General features: G+C 44.9%; 1 protein-coding gene across 4 annotated transcripts in view; it reads right to left on the minus strand.

The window, feature by feature from the left end:
• Nucleotides 1-27,735, minus strand: part of fgf12a (fibroblast growth factor 12a) — a 327,722-nt gene that overhangs the window by 146,247 nt on the left and 153,740 nt on the right. For 2 of the 4 annotated variants that reach the window (XM_072572132.1, XM_072572133.1), the window contains exon 1: nt 23,619-24,643. The exons of the other annotated variants lie outside the window; for them this stretch is intronic. In XM_072572132.1, the coding sequence (XP_072428233.1) occupies nt 23,619-23,817 (199 nt within the window). In that variant the 5' untranslated portion in view covers nt 23,818-24,643. Of the gene's footprint in view, nt 1-23,618; nt 24,644-27,735 lie in introns of those variants that run through there. 4 annotated transcript variants of the gene reach the window in all.

Genomic DNA, 27,735 nt, shown 5'->3' on the forward strand with positions numbered 1-27,735 from the left:
ACTTGCACGTGCATAATATTCGACAGTGGTCTAGCCCCCTCAGAGCCCGCTCTCAAGAGTCCACAGAACCTCTGACACTCCTGGTTATATCTGTCAGCCAGGTCTCCCTGATTGAACCAGGTAACAGTCCCAACCAGGAAACTCATATTCTATGATGTCTACCTGGCCAATCTTGTTACAATCACTACATCCATCCCCCTCTGAGTCTGAGGACATAGGCCGGTTCTTTTTTTTTGTAGTTCCTCCAGTGCTGTTTTAGCACTAGGTCAGGTTCTCCCAACTCTGCCTCAGGTACAAGTGTCATGTACCGGACTGTAGCCCACCTCCTTCACCTAGAGGGCCTCAGAAGAAATTCATCGTCTTCTTCAGGCGGTAAAGGTGACAAGGCTGCGACATCTGCTGTGTCCATCTCATAGTCAGGGATTTCTTTGACACTACACAGAGGGGGAGAACCCATGGGTTCCAACAGCCTTTCTGGTGGCTCTGAGAGGCTGGGTATGTTTTGCTCCTGCACCAATTTTGAGAGTTTGCAACTTTCGTGTCGCCCACATGGTTGTTCAGAACCATCTCACTGACCCAAACTTTGGACGTCTCATGGTTTTGGCACCAAACTTCATCCCCTGAAGTTAACTGTCTCTCTCACTTACAGGAGTTCTGTGTCTGGCATCGGCATTCTTGATACTGTTTCAGCCTCCACTCCCCCCAGGTCCAGAAAGACCAGATTTAATGTGGTGCAGAATCTTCTCCCCATCAGCAACTCTGCTGGAGCTATCCCTTTGGTTGCATGAGGGGTGGTCCTATAAACAAACAGGAACCAGGACTGTTTGGCATTGAGTGAGGCTGTAGGTTGTTTCTTTAAGTCTGTCTTCAGAGTTTGGACTGCTCTTTCCACCAGACCATTGGCAACAGATGGCATGGAGATGTCTGAAATATGCCAAATGCTATTCGACTTTAGGAAGCACTTGAATTTCCTGCTGTTAAATGACGGCCCACTGACTGTGTCAAACACTTCCGTGAGTCTGTGCACTGCAAGAGATGCTCACATTGTCCCTGTATTTGATCTCGTTGCATGTCCAACCACCTTGGGTGGGTGTCCACAATGACTAAGAACATTGAGCCCATGAAAGGACCTGCACAGTCGATGTGTATTCGAGTCCAGGGTTTACCCAGCCATTCCCACAAATCTGAGGGAGCTGGTGGTAATATTTGTCCTTGTTGGCACTCTGGGCACTGCCCCACTAACGTGTCTATATCTATATCCAGTTCTGGCCACCAGACATAACTTCTCACCAATCTCTTCACTTTGGAAAGCCCGGGCTGATTCTGGAGAGAGTTCAGCCAGTATCTGGCAGCCATGGTTGCTCAGGACAATCACTCCTGCTCCCCAGAATAAAATGTCATCTTAAATGGTGACCTGGTCTTGCTGGGTCTGGAAAGGTTTCAATCCAGTTGTGATGGCCCTTTGTTTCTTCCATCGACCACCAGCTGTTGTAATTCACCAATCGAAGGAAAGACCTAATCTATGGTATAGACACAGGAGCCGAGGTACTCTTGACTACGCTCACTTTATCTTCCAAAGGATGTAAGCCGGTCATGCCAACTCTGTAGACTAGGTAGGTCACTTGGAATGCCTGGAATACATTCTTTTCCCACTTTATAAAGCATATGCATGCCTTAGAGAAATGTCTAAAGGACTTTGCCCAAGTTCTCTTCAGCTCCTTATTGGTCTTCCTGGTTATAGTATGTCATCCTGATGAATGGCGACCTGGGGTAGACCTTGTAAAATATTCTCCACTGTCCACTGAAAAATGGCAGAGCCTGATGATACCCTAGATGACAGTCTCGTATATTGGTATAAACCCTAATGGGTATTAGCTGTCACGTACTTTTGGGAATCGTCATCTAACCGCAATTGCAGGCACACACTTCTCATGTCCAGCTTCATAAAGGGCTTTGCGCTTAAGCCCTCTACACGAGGGACTAAGTATTTATCCAGCTGCGAGAAGTGATTTACTATTTGGTTAAAATCCCCACAAAGGCAAACTGCCCCACTCAGCTTCACAATTGGTATGCCCGGTGTAGCCCTTTCTACAAACTGGACTGGTTTGATGACTCCTTCGCTTTCCAGCCTCCTGATTTATGCCTCTACTTTTGCCAGTGAGGCAAATAGCCCTGGGCAGGCCTTGCAGAATCGTGGAATGTAAGGTGGCCTTGGCTCCTTTTACAGACCCTAGACCTTCCTGATAAACGTTCGGGTGTTTAGTGAGAACTTCACTCAGACAGCCATTTTTTTAATTGAAACATGTTGAGTCAATTAGGGTGAATCAATTTTGTCCCATCAAGTTTGGGCCCGAGCCTTTTACTACAATCAGTGGGAAGTGAACCAGTTGCTTCTCATGAGACCGCAGCCAAAGTTGTATCTTTAATCAGTTAAGGTCCCCAGTATAGGTTCTCTGTCTAGCCATGGTCTTATGCAAACTTAAGGGTTGGAGTCCAGAGCGAATTTTGTTTAAGATTAGTTCTGCAATCACTGATACAGCTGCACCAGTACTAACCGCCATGAGAACTGGATGACCATTTAACCAGATGTTTGATCGGTTCTGATTTGAATGTTATTAATGTTCCAAGCCAGATGTAGCTGGGCTGACCAAGGTGCGCAATCTCCTGGATACTGGCCTATGAGTTCTCTTACTCAATTCAGGCCTAGTGGGATTCTTGTGCTGTGCGAAGGAAATGTAAACCATTTGGCCAAGGCTTGGCTTTGTTTTGGGGTTTTTGCTGTTGGCTGATCTAGAGTCCCTCGGTTCAGGATATGTCCTGAGTGAGGTTACGCAATTGTCTTCACTCACGTGGAGTCCCACAAGCTCAGGCAGCCTGGTGAGGGTGTTCATTTCCATCGGAATACTCTGTAACTCATACGTTCCACTTGCTGCATTTTCGAATAACAGAGGCAGTGGTGGAGCCCCCCTTGAAGTCCAGTTGAGTTTCAGCTAGCAGGCACTTTTGCACGGTTACATCATTCATCTCACATCACAAATGATCTCTCAGCATCTTACTAAAAGTCACATGCCTCTGCCAGTCATCTTAACCCAGTCAAAAATCCTGACACTGATTCCCCTGGTTTTCGAACTGCCGAGTTAAACTGATAGTGTCTCAGAATTAGAGGAGACTTGGGGTTGTAATATTCCTGAACTAAATCTGTCAGTTCTGTCCAAAATGAAGACGTTGCTATAGAAGTGTTGATTAATCTCACTGCTAAAATGTGTGGCTCTTCATTTTTGAATGTCCTCTTTGTCCCCCACCCTCCCTGTAACTAACAGAAATAGTTTCTCTCTATTTAACTTATGATTAACCCTTGTACCTTGAAAACTTCAAAAAAAATCTTAACCATTCATTTTTTAAACTGTAGAAAATATTCTAAAGCTTGACTAATCTCCCCTCATGATTCAACAGATTTTTTTTTTAGAAAGTCATTCACAGCATCTGGGCATCACTGGCTGGGCAAGCATTTATTGCCATTCTTGAATGCCCTGGAGGCAATGTCGTGAGCTGCCTCCTTAAACCACTGCAGTCCTTGGGGTGAAGGGACAGCAAGAGCGCTGTTAAGGAGGGAGATCCAGGATTTTCCCAACATCAATATAGGAATAGTGATGTATTTCCAAGTCAGGATGGTGTGCTGCTTTGAGGGGAATTTGCAGGTTGTGGTGTTCCCAAGTATTTGCTGCCCTTTTCCTTCTATATATGATAAAGGTTGTGGATTTGGAAGCTGGTGTCAAAGAGCACTGGTGAGTCACTGCAATTCTTCTTGTAGGTCGTTCACGCTGCTATCACTGTGCATCAGTGGTAGACCTCTAAATATTGAATATGGTGGGCCAATCCAGTGGGCTGCTTTATTCCAATTGGTGTTGAGCTTCTGGAGTGCTGTTGGAACTGCACTCACTCAGGCAAGTGGGGAGTATTCCATCACATTCCTAACCTGTGTCCTGAAGATGATGGACAGGCTTTGAGGAGGCAGAAGAATTATTTACCACAGAACTCTAACCTCTGACCTTGTTTTTTCTCCACCAGTTCAGTCATGGATTAGTGCTCACACCAGAATGTTGACAGTGGAGATCTACCAATGTACAGCAGTGAGTGTTATGAGCGAACAGTAAGATTTTACCGTTGGGTAATTCCATGATGCAAAAACTACCTTCCAACAATCAGCCCATGCATCAGCAAGGGCGTGGACAATGCTACATTTAAGCATAGACTGCTTCTGTACCTGAGGAGTCACCAATGGGGCTGAGCATTGATGATTGCACAAAGGTCTCCACTTCCACCTTACCATGGCCAGAAAGTCATTGGTGAAGCCACTTGAGATGACTTAATGTTGAAGGTATATTTGGGTCAGCTGGTTAACCTCAAACAAACACAACCAATGATGAAATGACTGTAACAAATGGAGATTGTTCCCCTAACTCCAGTTAGTTTTGCTGCACTCAACCAGATATTGCCTTGATATAGAGGACAGTCAGTCTCACCTCAACTCTGGCCAATCTAGATTGCATTTTCTTCAAGCTCACTATATCCTCCCTGAGGTGTGGCGTCCAGAATGCTCATGGTATCCCAAGTGTAATCTAACCAGGGCTTTGCGGCAGATGACTCAAACTCACTAAATATGAAGGAATCATCTTGCAGTGGCCAGATAATCCATTCACCAGTCCACTTAATATTTTCTCACTGGGATCAAAGCTTGAGCTCATTTCCATTCTTAATCCTTTCTGACTTCTAAACTCATGTCTCCAGGGACTTGCACTATAGTGGACAGTGTCCCTCAACCTCACCTTGATTGGTCAGCTCTGGGTCCCCTCAAACTCAATGAGGGTTAGTGCCTCTGACTTGTGCAAATGTTCCAGATCTGGTGAACCAAGGTCTTCTAAGGAAACACAAAACAGCCAGACAGGGACACAGACAGACAACAAGACAAGGGCAGAGAGCCAGGCTGGGGCAGACAGCATAACAGGAATACAGATAGAGACTGAGAGATGGGAACAGTCATTGAGTGTAAACACAAAGAGACAGAAAGAATATAATCATGATGCGGCAGCAATAATGATACAACTGAACACATGCCCTATCGCTGTTTATAATCAATTAAAATTCCGTATTGTGATTGTGAAACCATGAATGGTCAGGAGACAATCTTAAAAGGTAAAAACAATGACTGCAGATGCTGAAAATCAAATACTGGATTAGTGGTGCTGGAAGAGCACAGCAGTTCAGGCAGCATCCAACGAGCAGCGAAATCAACATTTCGGGCAAAAGCCCTTCATCATGAATCCTGATGAAGGGCTTTTGCCCGAAACGTTGATTTCGCTGCTCGTTGGATGCTGCCTGAACTGCTGTGCTCTTCCAGCACCACTAATCCAGTAGGAGACAATCTTAGTCAATGATCTTTTAACAGGCCAAGGTTAAGAACAAAGTTTGGCTTGACATACAATCAGCCACATATTTTGTTTGGAAGCAATAAGGGATAGCTGTTTCCACACTCAAATGAGCTTACCATTTGTCTCAGTGTAATGTCGGTCAAAAAACATTTCAGCATGCGACAATACATTTTTCTAACATTTGCATTTAAATTTGTTCACAATGTCATCAGGTATATGCTGCACATCAAAATAAACCTTCTCAGCATTGTTGTCTTGACATGAAATTTCTAATATGTTATCTGCAAAAAAAAAGGTTTAAAGGCTTCAAGCTCATTCTAACAGATTTCTGCACGGGCAGTCATTTGGTGAACATAATTTAACCCTTAATGACACAGATAGCATTTGCCATGGTTGATAATTCCAAATTCCAAATTCCATTCTGCTGCAGTCGGCTGAACCAGGCCAGGCTCTGTCTGCTTGTTCCAGATGTTAACTACAACTGTTTAATTTAGCGGGTCAAAGATGAGGCCAGGGCCACCATATTCCAGTTACTAAAAAAAATGAAATTATAGACTCAACCTCTACAATGTGCAGAATGAAATAATTGAGAATCAGTCTACTAGACAGAACAGAGTCTCAGCACCTCAAGAAGGGAAAATCACATCAAACACAGAACCAGTGGAGAGAGGGCAAATGAGTGATCGAGTCATTACAGAACGGAATGAGACCTTTCAGTCCACTACCCAGGCTGGCTCTCAATGGAGCAATCCAATCTGTTCAATTCCCCAATCTCTGTCTGTTGCTTTGTGAGTTTAGCACCTTCCAGCAACCACCCAAATTCCTGTAGAAAATATTCATCATCTCTTCCACACCCATTGTAAGCAGCAAGATCCAGCTCTTTTCCACTCACATTTCCCAAAATTTTAAATCTGCCTCCCCCAACCCTTGTCCCACCTGCCAATGGGAACAGCTTCTCCCTGTCTATATTATCTAACCCTGTCACAATCTTGTAATTTTTCATCAAGTCTCTGCCCGATATTCTTTGATCCAAGGAGAACAAATCCAGCTTCTCAGAACTACTCTTGTAGCTGAAATCCTTCCTGTCTGCAACCATTCTGGCAAATCTCCTCCTCACCCTCTCAACAACCCTCAACTTGCTCCGAAAGTGTGATGATCAAAGTGGATGCAATGTGATAGAAATAGCTTAACCAGAGTTTTATAAAGATTCAGCATAACGTCCTGACATTTGCCCTCAATACCACTTGTACCATCTTCAAAGTGCAAGATCCTTCCAAAGGTTGATGCACATGAACCCCAAGAGGCACTGCCTCTGAACACCCCATAAAAATGTGTCTTTAGGTTTACATTCCATTTCCCTATCCAAAAGTGAAATTACTGCAGCCTGCACATCTTCGTCACTTGCCTGTCCATTCTGTTTGACTGTCTATGTCCTGTTGATCGCTTAGTATTATGCTCATTGCTTGCCACACCTTAAGAGTTTAAAATCCCTGGCAAAGTTTGAAATTAGCTGTAAATTTTCTAACATTGACATTGGAGCATCATTTGTTGCCCATTTCTCATTGGCTTGAAAACCAGGGAGTGAGCCACCACACCACAGTTCATGTGGTGTAGGTACACACATAGTGCTGTTAGGAATGAATCTCTTGACCCAGTGACAAGGAAGGAACACTGTTATAGTTCCAGATCAGATGACAGCTTGCAGGGGAATTTGAATGTGCATCTGTCAGCCTTGCCATTCTAGATGGTGCATGCAAAGGGGCTTTGGTGAAATGCTGCAATGTATCTTGTCAATGACACATACTGCTGTCATTATGTGTCAAACGTGGAGGGACTGAATAAATGGTGGTGAATGTGGGGCCAAGCAAATTGGTTGAAGCATTTTGGATGGCATTACGTTTTGTGAGTGTTGCTGAAGTGTCCTTATCCTGGCAGTGAGGACTATTCTGTCACACTCATGACTTGTGCCTTGTAGGTGGCACTAAAGTCAACATAGACTGACTGTACCATAGAGCTGTTCATTCATGAGAGAGAGAGAGAGAGAGAGAGAGAGAGAGAGACAGACAGACAGACAGACAGACGACTGGTGATGGTTTAAGCTGAGGGTGTTGCTGCCTCAGGCAAGGGGAGAGGTTGAGAAGGAGAGTCATTCATGGCAACCTCAGCTGGTGAGGCACTGAACCCACACTGTTTGCATTACACTGCATTGTAAATCGATAGTCCAGCCAACTAAACTAACTGAGCCCCGAGGCAGTGTATAAACTTTGAGGAATTACTCAGAACAGCATTCCTAGCCTCAGACGTTGGACAGTTAGATGCTCTCTTGTTGGAGATGGTGGCTGCCTAGAACTTTTATGACATCAATATTATTTGCCAGCCCAAACCTGGATGTGGACTAAATGGACAAAGACTGCTTCAGTACGTGTGGAATCTAGAATGGGGCTGAACATTGTGGAATCAGCCGTGAGCATCCCCACTTCTGACGTTATGATGGAGGAAAGACAAAGCTGCTGAAGACCTTAGGTCAGGACACTACACTGAAGAACTCGTGCAGCAATGCTCTGCGGAAGGTTGGTCCAGACTCGATGGGCCAAATGGCCTGCTTCCACATGATAGGGATTCTATGAATGAGCTGACTGACCTCCAACAACCACAACCATTCCCTTAGTGCTAAGTACGATTCCAACCAATGGTTTGTTCACCCCATAATTCCCATTCAATCCAGTTTTACTGGGACTCCTTGATGGAAAGGGCATTCATTCTCACCCATAAGACCATAAGACACAGGAATTAAAGTAAATCATTCCAGTCCATTGATCCTGTGCTCCATTCAATGCCTGACTTGATAATCTTCAACTCCTCTATAACCCTTGATTCCCTTACTGATTAAAAATGTCTCAACATTAAGTACATTCAATGGCCCAGCCACTATAGCAGTCCATGAAAAAGAATTCTACAGAGAAGAAATTCCTCTGCATCTAGATCTTAAGAGAGTGACCTTTAATTCTAGAAAAGGGAAACAAAAATCTACATTTACACATGTTCAGCTTTTCTGTCATGGTTAGGAGCGGAGTGTCCCAGACAGAACCCATGGGAGTTTTAGTGAATGGGTCATTGCTAATTGGTGATAATTGGTGGGATTAGACTCGTCCTACTTTGTTTGTGGACAGGACATGGTTGGGTAATATTTCACATTGTTGAGTAGCTGCCAGTGTTGCACTTGAACTGGAGCAGCAACATCCAAGTACATTTAAGCATAAATTGCTTTAAAATACAGCAGTCAGAGCACCAATTGTTGAGGAACACCACTGTCGACCAGACTGCAAGGTTTTAAAAAAAAAACATTTCCCATGGCTTATTTTTGCTGTCCTTAAGCCAATTGCTTTATCCAGGTTTACCCTCCTATTCCTTGTGCCTCAATTTGTTAAACAACTTTTCTCATGGTTTGCCAAATGTTTTCTTAAAATCCATATGGACAAAATCCACTTATTTTCACTCGTCAACCTTTCCTGTTACTTTGTCGACAAAAATCAATTAGATTAGCCAAGCTGCTTGTTATAATCCCATCTGGCTCTCCTTAAATAACACAAATCTCTGTTGATTTCTTTTTCCCTGATTATCTTTTCTAAAACCTTACCAATTACTGATGTTAAATTGACCAGACTGTAGTTTACTAGCCATGTTATTACACCCTTTGTTGAATATTGGCCCAGCACTGGCTACATTCAAACAAGTCATTGGCAGGATAGAACTTGAGTATTGGTGAAAAAAGACACACTTTGTCAAAGCTTTTTGTTTCGCATTCATCAGGACTACTCACAAGAATATCAATGTAAAGGAAAAGCGCACACTTATTTTACAGTGTTGGATGGTTGGCAGTGGCATTGCTGGGAAGATTGCACACATTAATGCTGATTGACAGCTTCCAAACCTTGTTTAAATTTTAAATGTAGATGATAGAAACAGCAGGGGGCCATTTGACCCCTCCTGCCTGCTGCACGATTCAATATGCTCACAGCTGATCATTGAGCTCAATACCCTCATCCTACCCACCCCCCCAATCCCTTGATCCTTTTAGCCACAGGTGCCATCGCTACCTCCTTCTTGAAAACACATATTTTGGTCTCAACCACTTCCTGTGATAGTGAATTTTACAGGTTCACCACTCTCTGGGTGAAAAAAAAAATTCTCCTCATCTCAACCCTAAAAAGTTTGTCCTTTCTCCTTAAACTGTGAACCAATGTATTGGAGACCCACACGATCGGGAACATCCATCTTGCATTTGACCTGTCTAGCCCAATTAGAATGTTAGGTTTCTGAGAGATCCCCTCGTTCTTCTAAACTCCAATGAATACAATCCTAATGGACTCAATCTCTCCTCACAGATCAGTGCTGCCATCGTAGGAACCCATTTGGTAAACCTTCATTGCACTGTCTCTCCAGCAAGAACATCCTTCCTCAGATAAGGAGACCATTACTGCACACAATATTCCAGGTGTGGCCTCACCTATGCCCTGTATAAGTGCAGCAACACATCCCTGTTCCTGTACTTGAATCCTCTTACAATGAAGGCCACCATGCAGTCTGCCTTCCTTACTGCCTGTTGCACCTGCACACTTACTTTCAGCGACTGGTGCTCGATGACACCCAGGTCTCATTGAAGATTTCTCTCTCTCAATTTACAGCCAGTCAAATAATAAGCTGCTTTCTTACTTTTGCTACCAAAGTGGAAAACTTCAACATTTATCCACATTATATTGCATCTGCAATGTGCTTTCCCACTCAGCTTATCCAAAATCATGCTGCAGCGTCTCTGCATCCTCCTCACAGCTCACCCTTCCATCCAGCTTTGTGTTATCTACAAATTTTGTGATATAATATTTTGTCCCTTCAACTAAATCATTAATATGTATTGTGAATAGCTGGAGTCCTAGTATCAATCCCTGCAGTACCCCACTAGTCACTGCCTGACAGAGACCCATTTATTCCTGCTCTTTGTTGCCTGTCAGCTAAACAAATTTCCCTTAATTATACTGGAATTCTTTGAGGTTGTAACCAGTAGATATTTCAAGCATGATTTCCCTTTTGTAAATCCATAATAACTGTATATGATTCTACCACTGCTTTCTGAGTTAAAAACTCCTTGAAAATGAACTCCAACATCTCCTCCTCTACCAATGTCAGACTCACTGCTCCATAATTCCCTGTTTTCTCTTTATCTCCCTATTGAAATAGTGGGCTTACATCAGCTACCCTCCAATCTCGGAGAACTGTTCCAGAGTCTAAGAAATCTTGGAAGATGACGACCAATGTATACACTGTTTCTGAAGGGGATGTAGATAGAGTAATAGAGCTGCAGAGCTGTACAGAATGAAAACAGATCATTTGGTCTAAATCATCCATGCCAACCAGATATTCCAAATTAATCTGTTCCCATTTGCCAGCATTTGGTCCATATCCCTTTAAACCCTTCTATTCTGTACCATCCAGATGTCTTTTAAATGTTGTAATTGTACCAGCCTCCACACTTCCTCTGGCAGCTTATTCCACACACTCATCACCCTCTGCATGAAAAGATTGTCCCTTAGGTCCCTTTCACCATCAAACTATGCCCTCTAGTTTTGGACTCCCCTACCCTGGAGAAAGAGACCTTGACTATTTGCTCCAACTATTCCCCTAATTTTTTTAAAACTTCCATAAGGTCACTCTTCAGTCTCCAATGTTGCAGGGAAAATAGCCTCAGCCTAGTCAGCCTCTCCCCACAGCTCAAGCACTCCAAATCCTGCAACACCTTGTAAATCTTTTCTACACCTTTCACATTTCACAACAGCAGGAAGACTGGAATTAAATGCAGCAATCCAAAAGTGGCTGAATCAATGTCCCGTACAACTGCAACATGACCTCCCAACTCCTATACTCAATGCACTGATCAATAAAGGCAAGCATGCAAAATGCCTTACCTTGTCTACTTGCAACTTCACTTAAGGAACTATGAACCTGTACCCCAAGGTCTCTTTGTTTAGTAACACTTCCCATGACCCTACCATTAAGCGTACATGTCCTGCCCTGATTTGCGTTAACAAAAATTCAAAACCACAGTTTATCTGAATTAAACTCCATCTGCCACTCCTTGGCCCATCTCATCAAGGTCCTGTTGTACTCAGAGATAACCTTCTTCACTGTCCATTATGCCTCCAATTTTGGTTCCATTTGCAAATTTATTAACCACATCACCTAGGCTCACATCCAAATCAGTTGTATTAATGATATAATTTATATTTATTTTTTATTAAATAAAAAATAAAAGATGATCAATCCCTGGGGATTTTTCAAAGGATACACTTCAGTTCCTCCCTTTCATTGAATCCTGTATTCTCCATTATTTCTGGTATACATTTCAGAAATACCTCTCTCTGCCTACACTTTATCCTGACATTAACCCAACTGACATTTGGATAATTAGCACTGAAGTTTGCCAGAGTCCCAGAGGATCACAGGGGTGCTCTATCAATAGAGAAAGAGACAATGGGTGGCGAGTTTAACCTGAGGGTTATCACACCTCAGGCGAGGGAAGAGATCGAGAAGACAGGGCCTCCATGGTAACCTCAGTCAGGGCAGGAATTGAACCCATGCCGTTGGCATCAATCAACATTGCCAACCAGTCATCCAGCCAACGAACAGCCAAGTAGGTGGCTAATTACAGTCTCACATTGTTGCGAATCTATTTTGCTTGCATATCACTGCAGATTTGTTCATCCAGATTGTCCACAGATTTTCTAAAGAAAACCCGATTAGCATGATCATACCCTTTTTTGTTTGTCAGTTCTAACCAAATGCAATCTATTCAAAATGACAGACTTGTTGAGGAAGAGGGTGCTGAACTTGAATACCCATGAAGATACTTTCAATCAACCTCTTCGGACATGCTATGACATAACCTCTGGAGCAGGGGGGACTTGACCTTCTGGTCCAGAGATATAGCCACAAGAGCCCAGTAACTCACTATGTTATAACCGTGGGCCCAAAAAGCAAAAGAGAAACTTCCAAATTTGCAGCCAAGAATATCATTATCTTAATATCAGATGAAAGCAGTACACATTGGAGCCGGGAAAGACCAATGTCAGTGAAAACTGATTTATAATTTTAGTGGAATTATATACCGAGTCGGAACCTTTGGATGACAATAGAGCTGTTTCTTTGAATGTGGAGCTGATTGCCATAAAAAGGAATGCTCAAGAATTACTCTGCAACGGGTTTGAACGTGAAGGGTTTGAATACTGCCACGGCAGCTGGGGAATAAAAGTTTCTGAAATTAAGAATCTACTGATGACCATGAAACCATTATCAATTGTCAGAAAATCCAGTCTGACTCACCAATGTCCTTCAAGGCAGGAAATGTGGCACCCTCAGCCAGCCATGCCTACATATGACTCCAGATCAACAGCAATGTGGTCAACTCTGAATAAATGTGAAGTTTTCCACATTTGTGGTAAAAACAGGAAGGCAAATTATTATCTGAATAATGGCAGTTGAGAAAGAGGTGAGGTGCAATGAGACTTGGGTGTCATGGCCAAAGGTTGCCATTTCAGTTTAATCCATGGATTGCACTGAACATTGGATCCAAAAATTGAACAACATAAGGAGAGACAACCTGATCTACCCTCTCTGTGAAAACAATAACTTTCATTTGTACAACACCATGAAATGCCTGAAGGCACTTCACAGGGAGATGATAAAACAAACCTTGATGCTGAACAATAGAAGATATTGGGGCATATGACTGAAAGCTTGGTCAAGGAAGACAGGTTCTAAGTAAGGTCTTCAAAGAGAAGGGGTGCAGCTGGTGGTGAGGAAAACTAATGGCATACTGGCCTTCATAGCAACAGGATTTGACGATAGGAGTAGGGATGTCTTGGTGCAGTTATACAGGGCCTTGGTGAGGTCACACCTTGAGTATTGTGCACAGTTTTGGTCTCCTAGTCTGAGGAAGGACATTCTTGCAATTGAGGGAGTCCAGCAAAAGTTCTCCAGACTGACTCCCAGGATGGCAGGACTGACATATGATAAAGGACTGGATCAACCAGGCTTGTACTTGCTGGAATTTAGAAGGAGGAGGGGGATTTAATTGAAACATATAAAATCCTGGTGAGACTGGACAGGCTAGATGCGGGAAGAATGTTCCTGACGTTGGGGAAGTCCAGGACTAGGGGTCACAGGCTAAGAATAAGGGGTAAGCCATTCAGGACTGAGATGGGGAAGAATTTCTTCACTCAGAGTTGTGAGTCTGTGGAATTCTCTCTCACAGGAAGCTGTGGGGGCTAGCTCATTAGATAGATTCAAGAGGGAGTTGGACATGGCTCTTGCGGCTAAAGGGATCCAGTGTTATGGAGAGAAACCGGGAGTTGGTACTGAAACTGCATGATCAGCCATGATCATACTGAATGGTGGTGCAGGCTCGAAGGGCCAAATGGCCTCCTCATGCAGCTATTTTCTATGTTCTACATTTCTAAATACTCGAGCAATACATTGAGATTCCTACTAAGGATCAGCTTGAGAGTCTGCAGCTTACTGGAGTACAATAGCAGCTCTCTCTCAGATTGGGTTTTCAGGCCATCAAACAACAATCTTCAATTAGCAATTTCCCCTCTGCTAAATCCCAGGTCTGGACACCAGAGCAACTAATCCATGCTGATATGCCCCGTGCAGTACCGAGTGAGTGCTGCACTGTCACCACACCAGATTGAGATGTTAAACCGAGAACCTGTGAGCAGTGTCAAGTAGGAATAAATGATTCCATGCTTTATAATGCAAAGGAGTTCTGCATGGCATTTCTTGCCTATTATTTCACCCCCAAACAATATCACTAAAACAGATAACCAGTCATTTAGTCCACTGCTACGACAGACAAACTGGGTGCTGTCATGACAGTACCTACAGAGCTTCACCTGACACAAAAATACGTTTGGCTGTAGAACAAGCCTGAGTAGGTCTGGTGAGACTTTTAATAACACTGCAGTGTGCAAACAAGTACAGACTGTTCTGCCCACTCAGACTAAGCAGATTGCCTGTCAGCAGAAGGTGTCTGAATATTGTGCACCCAGCTATGTGTCAGAAAAACAGACAGCTGCTTGTGCTGAAAAGCTGCTCAGGGAAAAGGGCAGCAACTTTAACACTGAATTTACATTAAGCAAATTGGGGAAGCAATAACTATGGCTCTGCTGCATCTTCAAACTTCACTCGGATCACTCTGATTTTGGAAAAGTAAGGTTCTTCTCTCATCTTCGGTACAGAGCTCCAATTTTAAGCCAACTACCCAGGAAGAAAACAGAGACAAGTTGGGAATGGGATGACAGTTTGAAATCTTACCCAATCTATTTGGTGCATAAAGTTGAATGGACTGTGCGAGCACTTTAAATTAAAGCCATGATTAGACTTCAGTTTAATTCAGGGATTGCACTGAACATAGGGTCCAAAAATTGAACAACATGGCAAGAGACAACCTGACCCAACCTGCCCGTAAAACAACTTCCATTTATACAGCACAATTAATATAAACAAGTGTTCTCAGGCACTTCACAGGGACATAATAAAGGAAAAATTGATATAAGGAGATAATAGGTCATGTGACTGAAAGCTTGCTTAAGGAAGATATGTTCTAAGGTCTTAAAAGGTAAGGAAGAGGTTGAGGGAGTGAGTTCCAGAAATATGGCTCAGGCAACCAAAGGCACATCCCCAGTGGGAGAATGTTTAAAACTGGGCAAGCCAGAGATAGAGCAATTTGGAGATCTTCGAAAGTTGTGAAGACCAGAGTAGATTTCCAAAACAATGAAGAATTACTAAAAAGGGAAACAAGAGTTTAGGTGAACTACTAACTTTATTTCTCTCTCAACAGATGCTTCCTGACCTGCTGCAGTTTTCTGGCATTTTCTGTTTGGAATTAGTCTGACTGATGAAAAACAATTGACGTCCAGCATAATTATTTGTCCACTCAAGTTCTTGGCCCCGCGGACCTGCACTACCATTCAACAAGATCATGGCTGATTGAATTACTCACAGTCTCATTCATCTGAAAATCTTCCACTCCTTAATTACCATGAAACAATTCACCTCGACCTTCAAAATATCAAAGGCAATGCGTTTGCTGCATTTTGTGGAAGAGAGTTCCAAAGACTCAAAACCCTCCATGAGAAAGGAAATTCTACACATCTCTGTGTTAAGTGAGAGATCCCTTATTTCTAATTTTTTTTGGTCACTCCTCACAATCCCCATCCTCGGTAACATCTTAATAAATCTCCTCTGTACTCTTTCCAAGGCAACTTTGGACAGAAAGCTCTTACGATATGTTTTACATTTTTTGCACAGAACCTAGTCATTTTAAAATGAACAATTGCATTAAATCTTTGTTGGTTAATGATGAACAACTACGACTCTAAACTGCTTACTTCTGTTCTCCCAACAAACCAATAGCTACTGTAAGTTTGAGAGTGCATTGCTGCTGCAGTGTAAGGGAACTGGTGAAATGCACCTCAGACATTGCAACACCACTCTGTAGCAGAGGGGTCCATAAAGGTGTCGCATCCTTCTAACCTCCTCCCATCGTGTTTCAAGATTAGCACTAAAATGTACACACCCTTCCTTAGTGACTGTTGGGGCAATAATCACTCATTCCATTGCTGTGTCCCCAGCCATCAACTTTCTGGTTACAAGGTTTTGGAAAAAAATGCGAGCTTTGCCAACACTCAAGATTAATGATTGTTATTGCTTGATAGGATCAGTTGGGCAACCGTCTGCCACCACGATAGGTTCAATGTGTTCCAAGGAACATATGGCAGGTGAGAACTCTTGTCACTCAATTCTAGCGAGTGGGCCCATCCATACTGCAGGAATTCTTGAAGCAGGTGGGCAAATTAATATTGAAAGGCATCCCAGCTCACATAGCTGGGTGCTTAATGAAACTCCAACATTAATCTTTTCAAAGGTGCTGGGGACAACAGAGTTGATGCACTGTGCCAAAAACTACGCGGGTGACAGAAAGACCATAAACAGAAAACCACTACAAGATTTTAAGTTGCAAATGGTGAACAACGCTAAAATTTTCCTCCAATGGGTGAAACTGGAGGAGAGGTGAGCACATGAACAATTTACGTGTTGGATAAAATCAACCTGTCTGTCTGGTGTGACCCACAACCTGCCATTGTTGGTATACCATCATGTATTTACTCCCATCCCCATCTACACTGCGGATTTTCTCCAAGAGATGCAAGAGTTTAACATTCCAGGCTAATGAAGGCAAATGAATGCTTCCTCTCAGTTGACTTGAAGGAATTAAAACTGATCCAGGACCTACATGGGAAAGTCAGATCAGAAACATTTCCCACATCTGGATTAATGAGGTCAGTGTGTTGCTGGAAAAGCGCAGCAGGTCAGGCAGCATCCAAGGAACAGGAGAATCGACGTATCGGGCATCAGCCCTTCTTTGGGCTGATGCCCGAAACGTCGATTCTCCTGTTCCTTGGATGCTGCCTGACCTGCTGCGCTTTTCCAGCAACACATTTTCAGCTCTGATCTCCAGCATCTGCAGACCTCACTTTCTCCCCTAATGAGGTAAGTGGTCTGCACTGCTAGAATGATAGAAAGACCGTAACCTACTGAGGGAAAAATGATTGGACTGAAATAATTTCAAACCCACAGTAATAGAGAAACTTGTGATCTCCACCAATTAAAACTAGTGAACCCAGGGGCTAAACCAATCGCAGTGACACTGAACCCTGGAATTCCACCAATCACACAGAGTGATTCCAGCGATTTCACCAATCAAAGGAAGAGTGAATCCACAGAACGCAATAACCACACCAACACTGAACCACAAGAATCCATCAATCATAGTCAGAGTAAACCCTGGAATGGCATCCAGTGTTAAACTGTGGCGTCATTTCCCTACCCTTTACCAACTCTAACTTTTCTCCTTTAACCTTTGGCCTCTAATCTGACTCCTGGCTCATACAACACCAACTGGTCTTGGGGCAGACGCACATAAGGATACAGTGAAAATCAGGATGCTCAAAATCAGGTTAATATTCAGGGAGAACCAAAGATAAACAAGAAAGAGGACAGGGTCGAGTCAATCTTGTCTCAAACAGGGCTCTCCCCAGTTTACTGAGAACACATCAGCCTTATTCTAGTATCAATTTCATCTGGACTTTTCTGAAGCTGCTTTTGAGAGCATTAAGACTTGGTCAATTTCAGACAGGAATCATCTTTTTAGGGAAAAAAAGGTCTTAATTAACTTTTAGTATGAATTTTTGGTCTGGGTGAATTCTGTCTTAAAAACATTTTCTTCTAAATTGGAAAATGGTGCCGTGTCTTCAGAGGGATCATCTATTCTGAGAACGATAATGGGACGTCAGCCAAAATATGAGCAGCATGTAGGAAGGTGAATTCATAAAATTGTGAATAAACTGCCTTCACTTATCCCAGGGCAAGCCCAGAAAGTAACAATAGCAAGGTGAACACAGTTCAGCATAGGAAACATTAGCATTGTGTTCTTCACATTCGATATTCCCCTTTCCTGGGAACTCCTGAAACTGAAGCAAAATAAAACACAGAGCAGGGGCAGGGTGAGAGTTGGTAAGCAGGAGGGAATAATGGAATTTAATTGGACAAGCCTGAATGTGCCAGCTCACTGAATGCGCCAATCACATGTCAGCCTGGCACTGGGAAAGTGACTGGACCCAGGAGAACCTCAGAAAGCTGTCTCAGTTTCTCACATGGTTAAACCAACAACACAGTCTGACAAATCAGAAATGGCCGCAGTTCTGGCTCATGGGATGTACGACACCAACTGTGCTTGGGGCAGCCACATAGAAGGATTTAGTAAAAAGCAGGACGTTCAAATTCAGGTTAATATTCAGGGAGAAGCAAGCATACAACAAGAGAGAAGAAAGAGTCAAGTCAATTTTGGTAACTGTCCTCCTCTCCTATATGAAGCTGGTTTGCACCAGAATATTAGCAGCAACAAAGTACCATAAAGATGATGTGCCTTTTGTTTGTTGCTGGTGGAGGATGATCTGGCGACACTGTGCATGACAGAGCAGTGATGTGCTCTACATTCTCCTGACTAATATTTATCCCTCGTTTAAACAGTTGTTGAAAATATAATTTGATCAATTGTGTCAATGCAGTTTGTGGGATCTTGCCATGCCCACACTGGATTCCACAGTTCTTACATTATAGCAGTGACTAGTGCAAGAAGTAATGTAAGGAACCTTTGGGCATCCTGCAATGATGGGAAGCAAGTGCCTTCACTATTATGTCTAAACATGTCTGTGAAGTCCATAATTTACACAACCAGTAGCCACCAAAAGCCCTCAGTTAGAAATATATTAAACACTTACACATTTCAATGGCATTTCTTGGGTGATGTCTCATTGGATATTTTTATGCTGAGATCCAGTGCGCACCTCTCTCTTTTACAGGTCAGACACAGCTGCCGTTGATGGCTGAATACAGCAGTGAGTATTGTGTATCCTGTGAGACCTTTCCCCTTTATCCATCTGCCTTTTTGAATATTCCTGCCCATTGTACCATGGTGACCATCTTACACTTCCTCCTCCAATCTCAAGTATTCCAATGTTCTCCTGACTGGCCTTCCATCTTCTATCCTCCAGAATCTTCAGTTCAGTGAACACACCTTTGCTTGTATCCGAGCACACAATACCCCGCCCTCTCTCCCCTGTCACCAATCCAAACATGCTCACTGACCTACGTGGCTCCGTGACATAATGAACATGGGTTCCAAAGAGTCATACTCGACTCAAAACGTTAACTGTTCTTCTCTCTCCACAGATACTTCCAGGTCTGCTGAGTTTCTGCAGCATTTTCTGTTTTGTTTAAGCTCCTACTCTTGCTTTCAAATCCCTCCCTATCTCTGTAACTTGTTCCAACTCTTTACCCTCCAAGATCCCAGTGTCCCTCAAGCTCCGGCCTCTTGCTCAACATTATTTATCCCTCTGGAATTCCCTCTCCTCCTTTCGGATGGCAGCACTCCAACCCTCACTCTCTGACGGAGCTTTTACACACTTGACATAAGAAAACCTTATGGGGCTCAATGTCAACTTTTATTTGATTATGCACCTGAAAAGCATACTCGGATATTTTTGATGCATTTGTGGGCAGCACAGTGGCACAGTGGTTAGCACTGCTGCCTCACAGCACCAGAGACACGGGTTCAATTCCCACCTCAGGCGATTGACTGTGTGGAGTTTGCACATTCTCCCCGTGTCTGCGTGGGTTTCCTCCGGGTGCTCCGGTTTCCTCCTACAGTCCAAAGATGTGCAGGTTAGGTGAATTGGCCACGCTAAATTGCCCGTAGTGTTAGGTGAAGGGATAAATGTAGGGAAATGGGTCTGGGTGGGTTGCGCTTCGGCGGGTCGGTGTGGACTTGTTGGGCCAAAGGGCCTGTTTCCACACTGTAAGTAATCTAATCTAATCCGTAATCTAATTAAAGATGCTATACCAATGCAATTTGTTGTTTGTTGGGCCTCCTGAAATCATGAAATCATCAAGTCAAAACTGGCAGCTAGCACATGGGGTGGGGGGACCCTGTACCACATGCCCTGGGATAGCAAAGTCGACACCATGGGGTCAGGGGAAATCGGTCTGTGACAGCTGGACAATGGATCCAACTAAAAATCAGAACAACCTTACACAGTGAAGCATTTGGGCATACAAAGTATTCTTCCATTAAAGCTAATTACAGCTTAGGGGTACCATGTCTCTTGCAGGCAACCCATCCTACCTTAATTGCTGTGTTTACATTGTTAGGATTAACTTTTCTTGACCACAGGACCAGACTGCGATTTTCGTTTCCACAGTCTGCCTGCTGAAGTTGAGTTTACCCAGGGAAATGCACTATCCCACTCCCGGATGTGAAAGCAGGAAGCAGTATAAGGAATAAGTCACCTCTGTGGACAACGAGAGAGAGTTAATTAACATTTTCGATCGATGTTCTTCCACCAATACAGAATCATATCTGCATGAATGCTCACTGGCCTGGAATGTTGCCTCTCTCTCTCTCGACTGATATTAACAGGGCCACTGAGTACATGATTTTTAGATTTTACTTCAAGTTCCCAGTGTTTTGTTTCTGTAATAACAGAAAGGTGACAAGAAACCCCAGCATTCAAAAAGGAAATGGGATCAAATCCCAAACAATGGAAAGTTTGGGCATGGGGTTTAAGGTAGGAGAGTTGGGGTTGCAGACTGTGGAGGGGTTCAGATGGATGCAGCTAAATGCACGTGTCTCTGCACAACTAGATGATTAAAAGGGACATCTCGTATTAGTTTGAATGAGACACCTATTGTGGCATATGCATGGACACACAAAGACAGACAGACAGACACACAACACACACACACAAAATAGACAGAGATACAAACACATAGAGACAGACACACACAGAGTGACAGGCACATACACATTTACACAGAGACATACACAAAGGCATTCATAGAAACAAACATACACAACAGATAGAGATAGATACACACAGAGACATATACACACAGACACCAAGTGATTATGCACAATTCACCAACCTGTCCCAAGTTTAAACTTCTGTACAAAAGTATGCAAACAAAAGGATTGCTTTACAAATGAAGCGTGACAAGTCAGTGATCACAAGCAACTGTCACCCAATACATGACAAGCACTACTTACCCTCCCAACAATCAATTATTACCTAGTGGTTGTACAAGATATCATTACAAGTTCTTCCATCCTGCAGCTCCCATCTATCTCCTCTCCACAAAATTAAATTTATGCAATGAATACCCTCAGAAGCATGATCCACACAAATTAAATGTGCACCCTGATACTAGCACACAGGGCAACTGAATAATGTAAAATAAGGTTCCAAAGCCATGTTAAACATGGACAAAGGCATAAGTGGGCCAGATGTGAGCCCGGTACAGCACACAATGCAAACACTGGCGCAAAGTGAGAGACTTTTGCTGGTTACTGTATATTCCTAGTGAATGTGATTCACTCTCAATTCCATTGCAGCAGAGATAGTGGGAGCAGAGGCACTGCACACAGTGGATGCTGCCTGACATTGTGAGAATGAATGGGTGGGAGAGAGAGAGAAAGAAAATGAGTCCATACATGAGAGACAGTTGTGGGAATGAGGGGGAGGGGTGGCGGGGTGGAGAGTGGTGAGATAAGCAACAAATATAGCGAGGTACAGAAGAGGGGGAAGGGCAATGAGAAAGAGAAAGAAGATGAGGAGAAAGAAGTGGGAAAAGATAAAAGGGAGGAGAGAGAGAAAGAAAGAAAGAAAGAAAAGGGGGAAAGGATTGGGGGAAGGTGGGGTGGTAGTAGAGGAAATGGAGGGAAGAGGAAAAGGGAATGGGAGGAGGAAGAGGGAACAGGAAGAGAGCACAAGGGAGCAGAAAGAGGGGGCAAGGATGAGGAGTGGGGGAAGAGGGATGAGGAGTGGGGGAAGAGAGATGGGGATGGAAGCGGGGGAATGGAAGGTACGGTGTAGAAGGGGGCTGATGATTGGGGATGGAGAGGGGTACAAGGGGTGGACAGAACGGGAGAGAACCAATGGGGGGATGGAAGGTGGGAGGCATGGGATAGAGGTGGGGGAATGGGGAAGGACGGGGGGGGGGAATAGGGAAGGACGGGGGGGGGGGAATAGGGAAGGACGGGGGGGGGGGGAATAGGGAAGGACGGGGGGGGGGGAGAATAGGGAAGGACGGGGGGGGGGAATAGGGAAGGACGGGGGGGGGGAATAGGGAAGGACGGGGGGGGGAATAGGGAAGGACGGGGGGGGGGGGAATAGGGAAGGACGGGGGGGGGGGGAATAGGGAAGGACGGGGGGGGGGGAATAGGGAAGGACGGGGGGGGGGGAGTAGGGAAGGACGGGGGGGGGAATGGGGAAGGACGGGGGGGGGAATGGGGAAGGACGGGGGGGGGAATGGGGAAGGACGGGGGGGGGAATGGGGAAGGACGGGGGGGGGAATGGGGAAGGACGGGGGGGGAATGGGGAAGGACGGGGGGGGGGGAATGGGGAAGGACGGGGGGGGGAATGGGGAAGGACGGGGGGGGGAATGGGGAAGGACGGGGGGGGGGAATGGGGAAGGACGGGGGGGGAATGGGGAAGGACGGGGGGGGAATGGGGAAGGACAGGGAGGGGGGAGGAATGGGGAAGGACAGGGAGGGATGGGGAAGGATAGGGAGGGAGGGATGGGGAAGGATAGGGAGGGAGGGGGATGGGGAAGGATAGGGAGGGAGGGGGATGGGGAAGGATAGGGAGGGAGGGGGATGGGGAAGGATAGGGAGGGAGGGGGATGGGGAAGGATAGGGAGGGAGGGGGATGGGGAAGGATAGGGAGGGAGGGGGATGGGGAAGGATAGGGAGGGAGGGGGGGGGAAGGATAGGGAGGGAGGGGGGGGGGAAGGATAGGGAGGGAGGGGGGGGGGGAAGGATAGGGAGGGAGGGGGGGGGGAAGGATAGGGAGGGAGGGGGGGGGGAAGGATAGGGAGGGAGGGGGGGGGGAAGGATAGGGAGGGAGGGGGGGGGAAGGATAGGGAGGGAGGGGGGGGGAAGGATAGGGAGGGAGGGGGGGGGGGAAGGATAGGGAGGGAGGGGGGGGGGAAGGATAGGGAGGGAGGGGGGGGGGAAGGATAGGGAGGGAGGGGGGGGGGAAGGATAGGGAGGGAGGGGGGAAGGATAGGGGGGGAAGGATAGGGAGGGAGGAACATGAGAAAGAAAGTATGTGAAAAAGTGGTGTTAGAGAGAGAAGGGAGAATGAGGGAGATGGAGAGACAGAGTGTGTATGCTTGTGAGAGAGAGTGGAAGTGAAAGGGGAAGGAAACGAGTAAGAAAGGTTTTGAACCTGGAAACTCATAGGTGTGCACGTTCTATCCGGCTTCCTGTGTTTACAATGTCACACTTTCAACACCACCACCCTGCCTCGCCCCAATCCCCCCCCCCCCCCCCCCCCACCCCACACACACACACACACACACACACACACACACCATTAACTAGTTTGAGACCAGTACATGCACTTTGAAGAATATTCCACAAAAAGTCTTCCAAGGGTTTAAACGGGAAACATGCGGGGAACTGGAGAGAACGGTGGACAAACGGCGTTCAGCGGCAGAGGAAGAGTTAACACTAACCTGCTCTCTTCCTGACTGGTCTCTTTTTGCCGCTACAGAACCTGACTTTGGAGAAGACCCCGAGGCCGTGTCTCTCACACAGGGACTTCTTGGCTTTGTTGGGGCTGCTCCTGCGCTTGGTGGCTGACACTCGGTCGGCATTGTTCTCTCTCGCCTGCCGCTTCTGCCGGATCAAGGAGCTGGCAAGAGCCGCTGCCATATCCCAGCCTGAGGGGCAGCATTCACCAGACAGACAGGGGGGGGGGGGGTAACAAAATCAAACCCGGGTCAGGAGTGCGAATTAACAAAAAAAACACGGAGAAGACAAGCTGCCCTCTTCAAAGAGAAACAAAACTGGGAGTAGGGGGGGTCAAGTCAAAACATCAGGGATCGAGTCAAAACATCAGGGAACTCCCTACCCCCCTCCCTCCCTCCGGGGACCAGGGACATCCCCGATCCCCAAACACTGATGAACAGGAAGATCCCAGCTTTTAGAAGCTCGGAGGTTGCAAAGCTGCTTCACACAGACTCCCCTTTGAAGACAAGTCGGAAAAAAGTCTTCCCTTTCTCTCTGAAAAAGTCCAGGGGGTGAATGCCGCTGTTAATTCCAGTAAAAAGGCAAGTGCAGGCTCCTTGCCTGTGTTCTCAGCTTCTAGCAGTCCGGCTTTAGACAGCGCCGGGCTGGGGAGTACGCTGCTTGCACACCGTTTCGCACAGGCTCCCAGGCATTCCTTATCCAGACCATCTCTCCCGGAACACCCTCCCACTGGCCCACTCTCCTCCAGCTCCTGCTCACGGAGACCAGCCCGGGCTGGAACTTCTCGTCCTCCCGGGCTCAGCAACACGGGCAGCTTCTACCGAGAGTCCCCCGTCTCCCAAAGAGAAGACCACCGGTCAGGGAGCATCGGGCAGTTTCCAACTTGGCACCAGCTCCCTGGATATGTCCCGAAGCTGCTGCTCCACATGGAGCCCCGGCTTCTCAATCCCCGGAGCAGGAAAGGTGCAGGACTGGGTCACTCTCCGAGCCTCCTGCCGCTTGTGCAGCTTCTCCCAAACTGCTACGCAATTGTACGTGAGTGAGATTTGGATGAAGCTTGGAGATCGAAGTAGTGCCAAGAGGAAGGGAGAGGAACTGCGGCTGCGAGAACATGCCCCTGAACTATTCGGATCTATCCTTCTCCAAATAAACCTCAGTGTTCACAGAAACACACACAACATAGAGTGGACACAGAGACACACATAAAATAGAGTGGACACAGACATACAGGTGAACACAGAAACACGTTGCACACAGAGACATGCACAATATACACAAAAACATGCAAACAGATACAGACGTACTCTATATACTGTACACACTGCACACAGACACACTTCAGAAACACACTATACACACAGGCTACATGGATACACGTGGAGGCCAACTGTAATAATATGTCGATGACACAGACCAAAGTAGGAATGTAGGCTGTGTAGAGGGTGCAGTAGACTTCAATAGCACTTTGACAGAACTGAAATGAATAGGGTAGGACATGGTGAATGGAGTATCATTTGAATGAATATGTCGTGATGTACTCGGTAAAATAAAACAGAAAATGAGATTGTTTCTGAAATGCTGGACCATTGTGAAGTGCAGGTCCAAAGGGATCTGGGTGTCCTTGGTCCTAAGTCACTAAAAGCCAGCATTGCAGGTCAGCAAGCAGTTTGGAAGAGAAATGGTACATTGGCTCTCATCAGAAGGAGATTTGAGTACTGAAATCAAAAAGATGTCTTGCTGCTATTGTATTGAGCCCTGATGGAGTATTGTATACTTTGCCTTATTTAAGGAAGGATATACCTGCTATAGACAGAGTACAGCAGAGGCTTACCAGATTAATCCTTGGGATTGTGGTATTATTTTATGAGGAGGTCTGTATTCTCCAAAGCTTTGCATCATGAGGTGATCTGATTGAACCTTACAAATTTCTGACAGGGTGGATGGAGTTAGGATGTTTTCCCTAGCTGACAACTCTAGAACTAGGAGCACAATCTCAGGATAAGAGACAGAGTGAGCTAAATGGGGATTTCTTCCCTCAGAAAGCAGGAACTTTTGGAAGTTCCTTTCCCAGAGGGCTATGGGAGCACAATCACAGAGTGTGTTTATGACAGAAAATAGTTGATTTCTGGAGACTATGGACATTGAGACGAGATAGTGCAGGAGAATGACATCAAGAAGACAATCAGACATGATCTAGAATGGGCTAGATGGTCTACTCCTGTACCTATATAGAGACCTCATTGATAGGGTTTAGAGTCTTTGGAATTGACGACTGTGAAACCTCTGTCATTGAGTATACTTAGGATTGGAGATAGGGATTTGGTCTGTCAGGGGGGATTGGAGTTGTAGGGAAACAAGCAAAGTGGAATGGAGGCAGCACATCAGCACGATCTTAATCTTGAATAGCAGACCAGACTTGACATATAGAATGGTCTTCTCCTCCTATTTCTTATATACACAGTGACACACACTGCAGAGATGTACACAGGCAGGCACACACTTAAGGGAAGGCAGTGGGGTACTAGTAATGTTACAAGCCAATAATCTAGAGTCCCAGGCTAATGTTTGAGGGGATACATTCAAATCCCATCTTGGTGCAAAAGTGACCACTTGATTGTCATTGAAAACCCATCCAGTCACTAATGTCCTTTAGGGAAGGAAATCTGCCATCCTTAACCAGTCTTGCCTACATGTGACTCAAACACATAGCAAAGTGATTGACAATTAGCAGTCCTCTCTGAAATGGCCTGGAGAGCCAATCAATTCCAGGGATAGGCAACAAATGCTGGCCTTGCCAACAACAATCACAACTCATACAATCAGGAAGAAGCACAGCTACAGATAGAGAAACAAATGCAGCTGGAAACACAGAATCTGATGGTACAGAAACAGGCTATTTAGTCTGACAGGTCCATACTAGCATTTATGACCCACACTATACACTGATATACACTAAAGAGTTTTACATAGAGAGAATCACAAAGGCATTCACAATAAGCACGCTTAGATATTTACTGGCAGAAAAAAAACACATTCTCTTAGACATACATCATACATCCCTGGTTACCTGAACTAAGAATACGTGGGAGTCAGATGTGGCTAAGCTTGATCTGATCACGTGGATAGGAAAACCATTGGATCAGGAGAAACACCTGTTTCAGACTACCTCTGAAGTGAATCCCCACACACAATGAAAAATTGAGGGTGGAAAACCCAAATTTCACCCAAACTCAACAGCATGAGACAAGCAGCTCGGTTTAAAATTGCTACAATAGACTTTTAAAGGCACTCAGACAAGCACTCAACGCTCATGGATTGTTGTTTACAAATCCATCTGCGTGTGAATGTGACACCCACACACATGCATAGATAATCACGCAGGCTTTTTATTTTTAAAAAATCATTCTCAGAATGTGGGCAGCATTAGCAAGTCTACTGTTTATTGTCCATCCTGGATTGTTGGTTTTAATGAAATGGGTGTCTTACCAGGTCACGCTAGAGGCAGTTAGAAGTCAAACATGATGGTGTAGGTCTAACATTGCATAGAGACCCACATGAGATAAGGGCATTATGTTTCCATCTCCAGAGGGAACCATTTGATCAGTCATTTGAAAGCTTCACCGCATCTTCAGCAATGGGAGAGACATACACAAGAGGCTTTCCTGGAAATCTGATTGACTTCATCAGGTCTAGATCCTTTCCCTAATATTAGAAAACATATTTTTGACTGGATAAAAGTCCATATTGTTATTGTAGAAAAACTGCAAGATGTCAGGTAGGACCATTAAACTGAGTTCAACTGGCAAGATTTTACGGAACCTTAAACTAAGCAAAGAAGGGGCTCTTATAGCAGTATCCCTACCCCTGGACCAAGAAACCTGGGTTCAAGTCTCACCTACTCTAGAGCTGTGTCATAACATCTCTGAACAGACTGATGAGGCAAAATAGGTTAAATATGTTTGAAAAATATATAAACCTAACCAAAGAAAGCTTGAAGATTTAATGGCACCTGCTCAAACTTTAATGGAACATTTTTGCTCCTTAGCAACGCAGATTCTGAAAGAGGAAAGATTGAGTGCAAATTATCAAACTGGAGTATCA

This window comes from Chiloscyllium punctatum, chromosome 6, assembly GCF_047496795.1.
Source record: "Chiloscyllium punctatum isolate Juve2018m chromosome 6, sChiPun1.3, whole genome shotgun sequence".
NCBI lineage: Eukaryota > Metazoa > Chordata > Chondrichthyes > Orectolobiformes > Hemiscylliidae > Chiloscyllium > Chiloscyllium punctatum.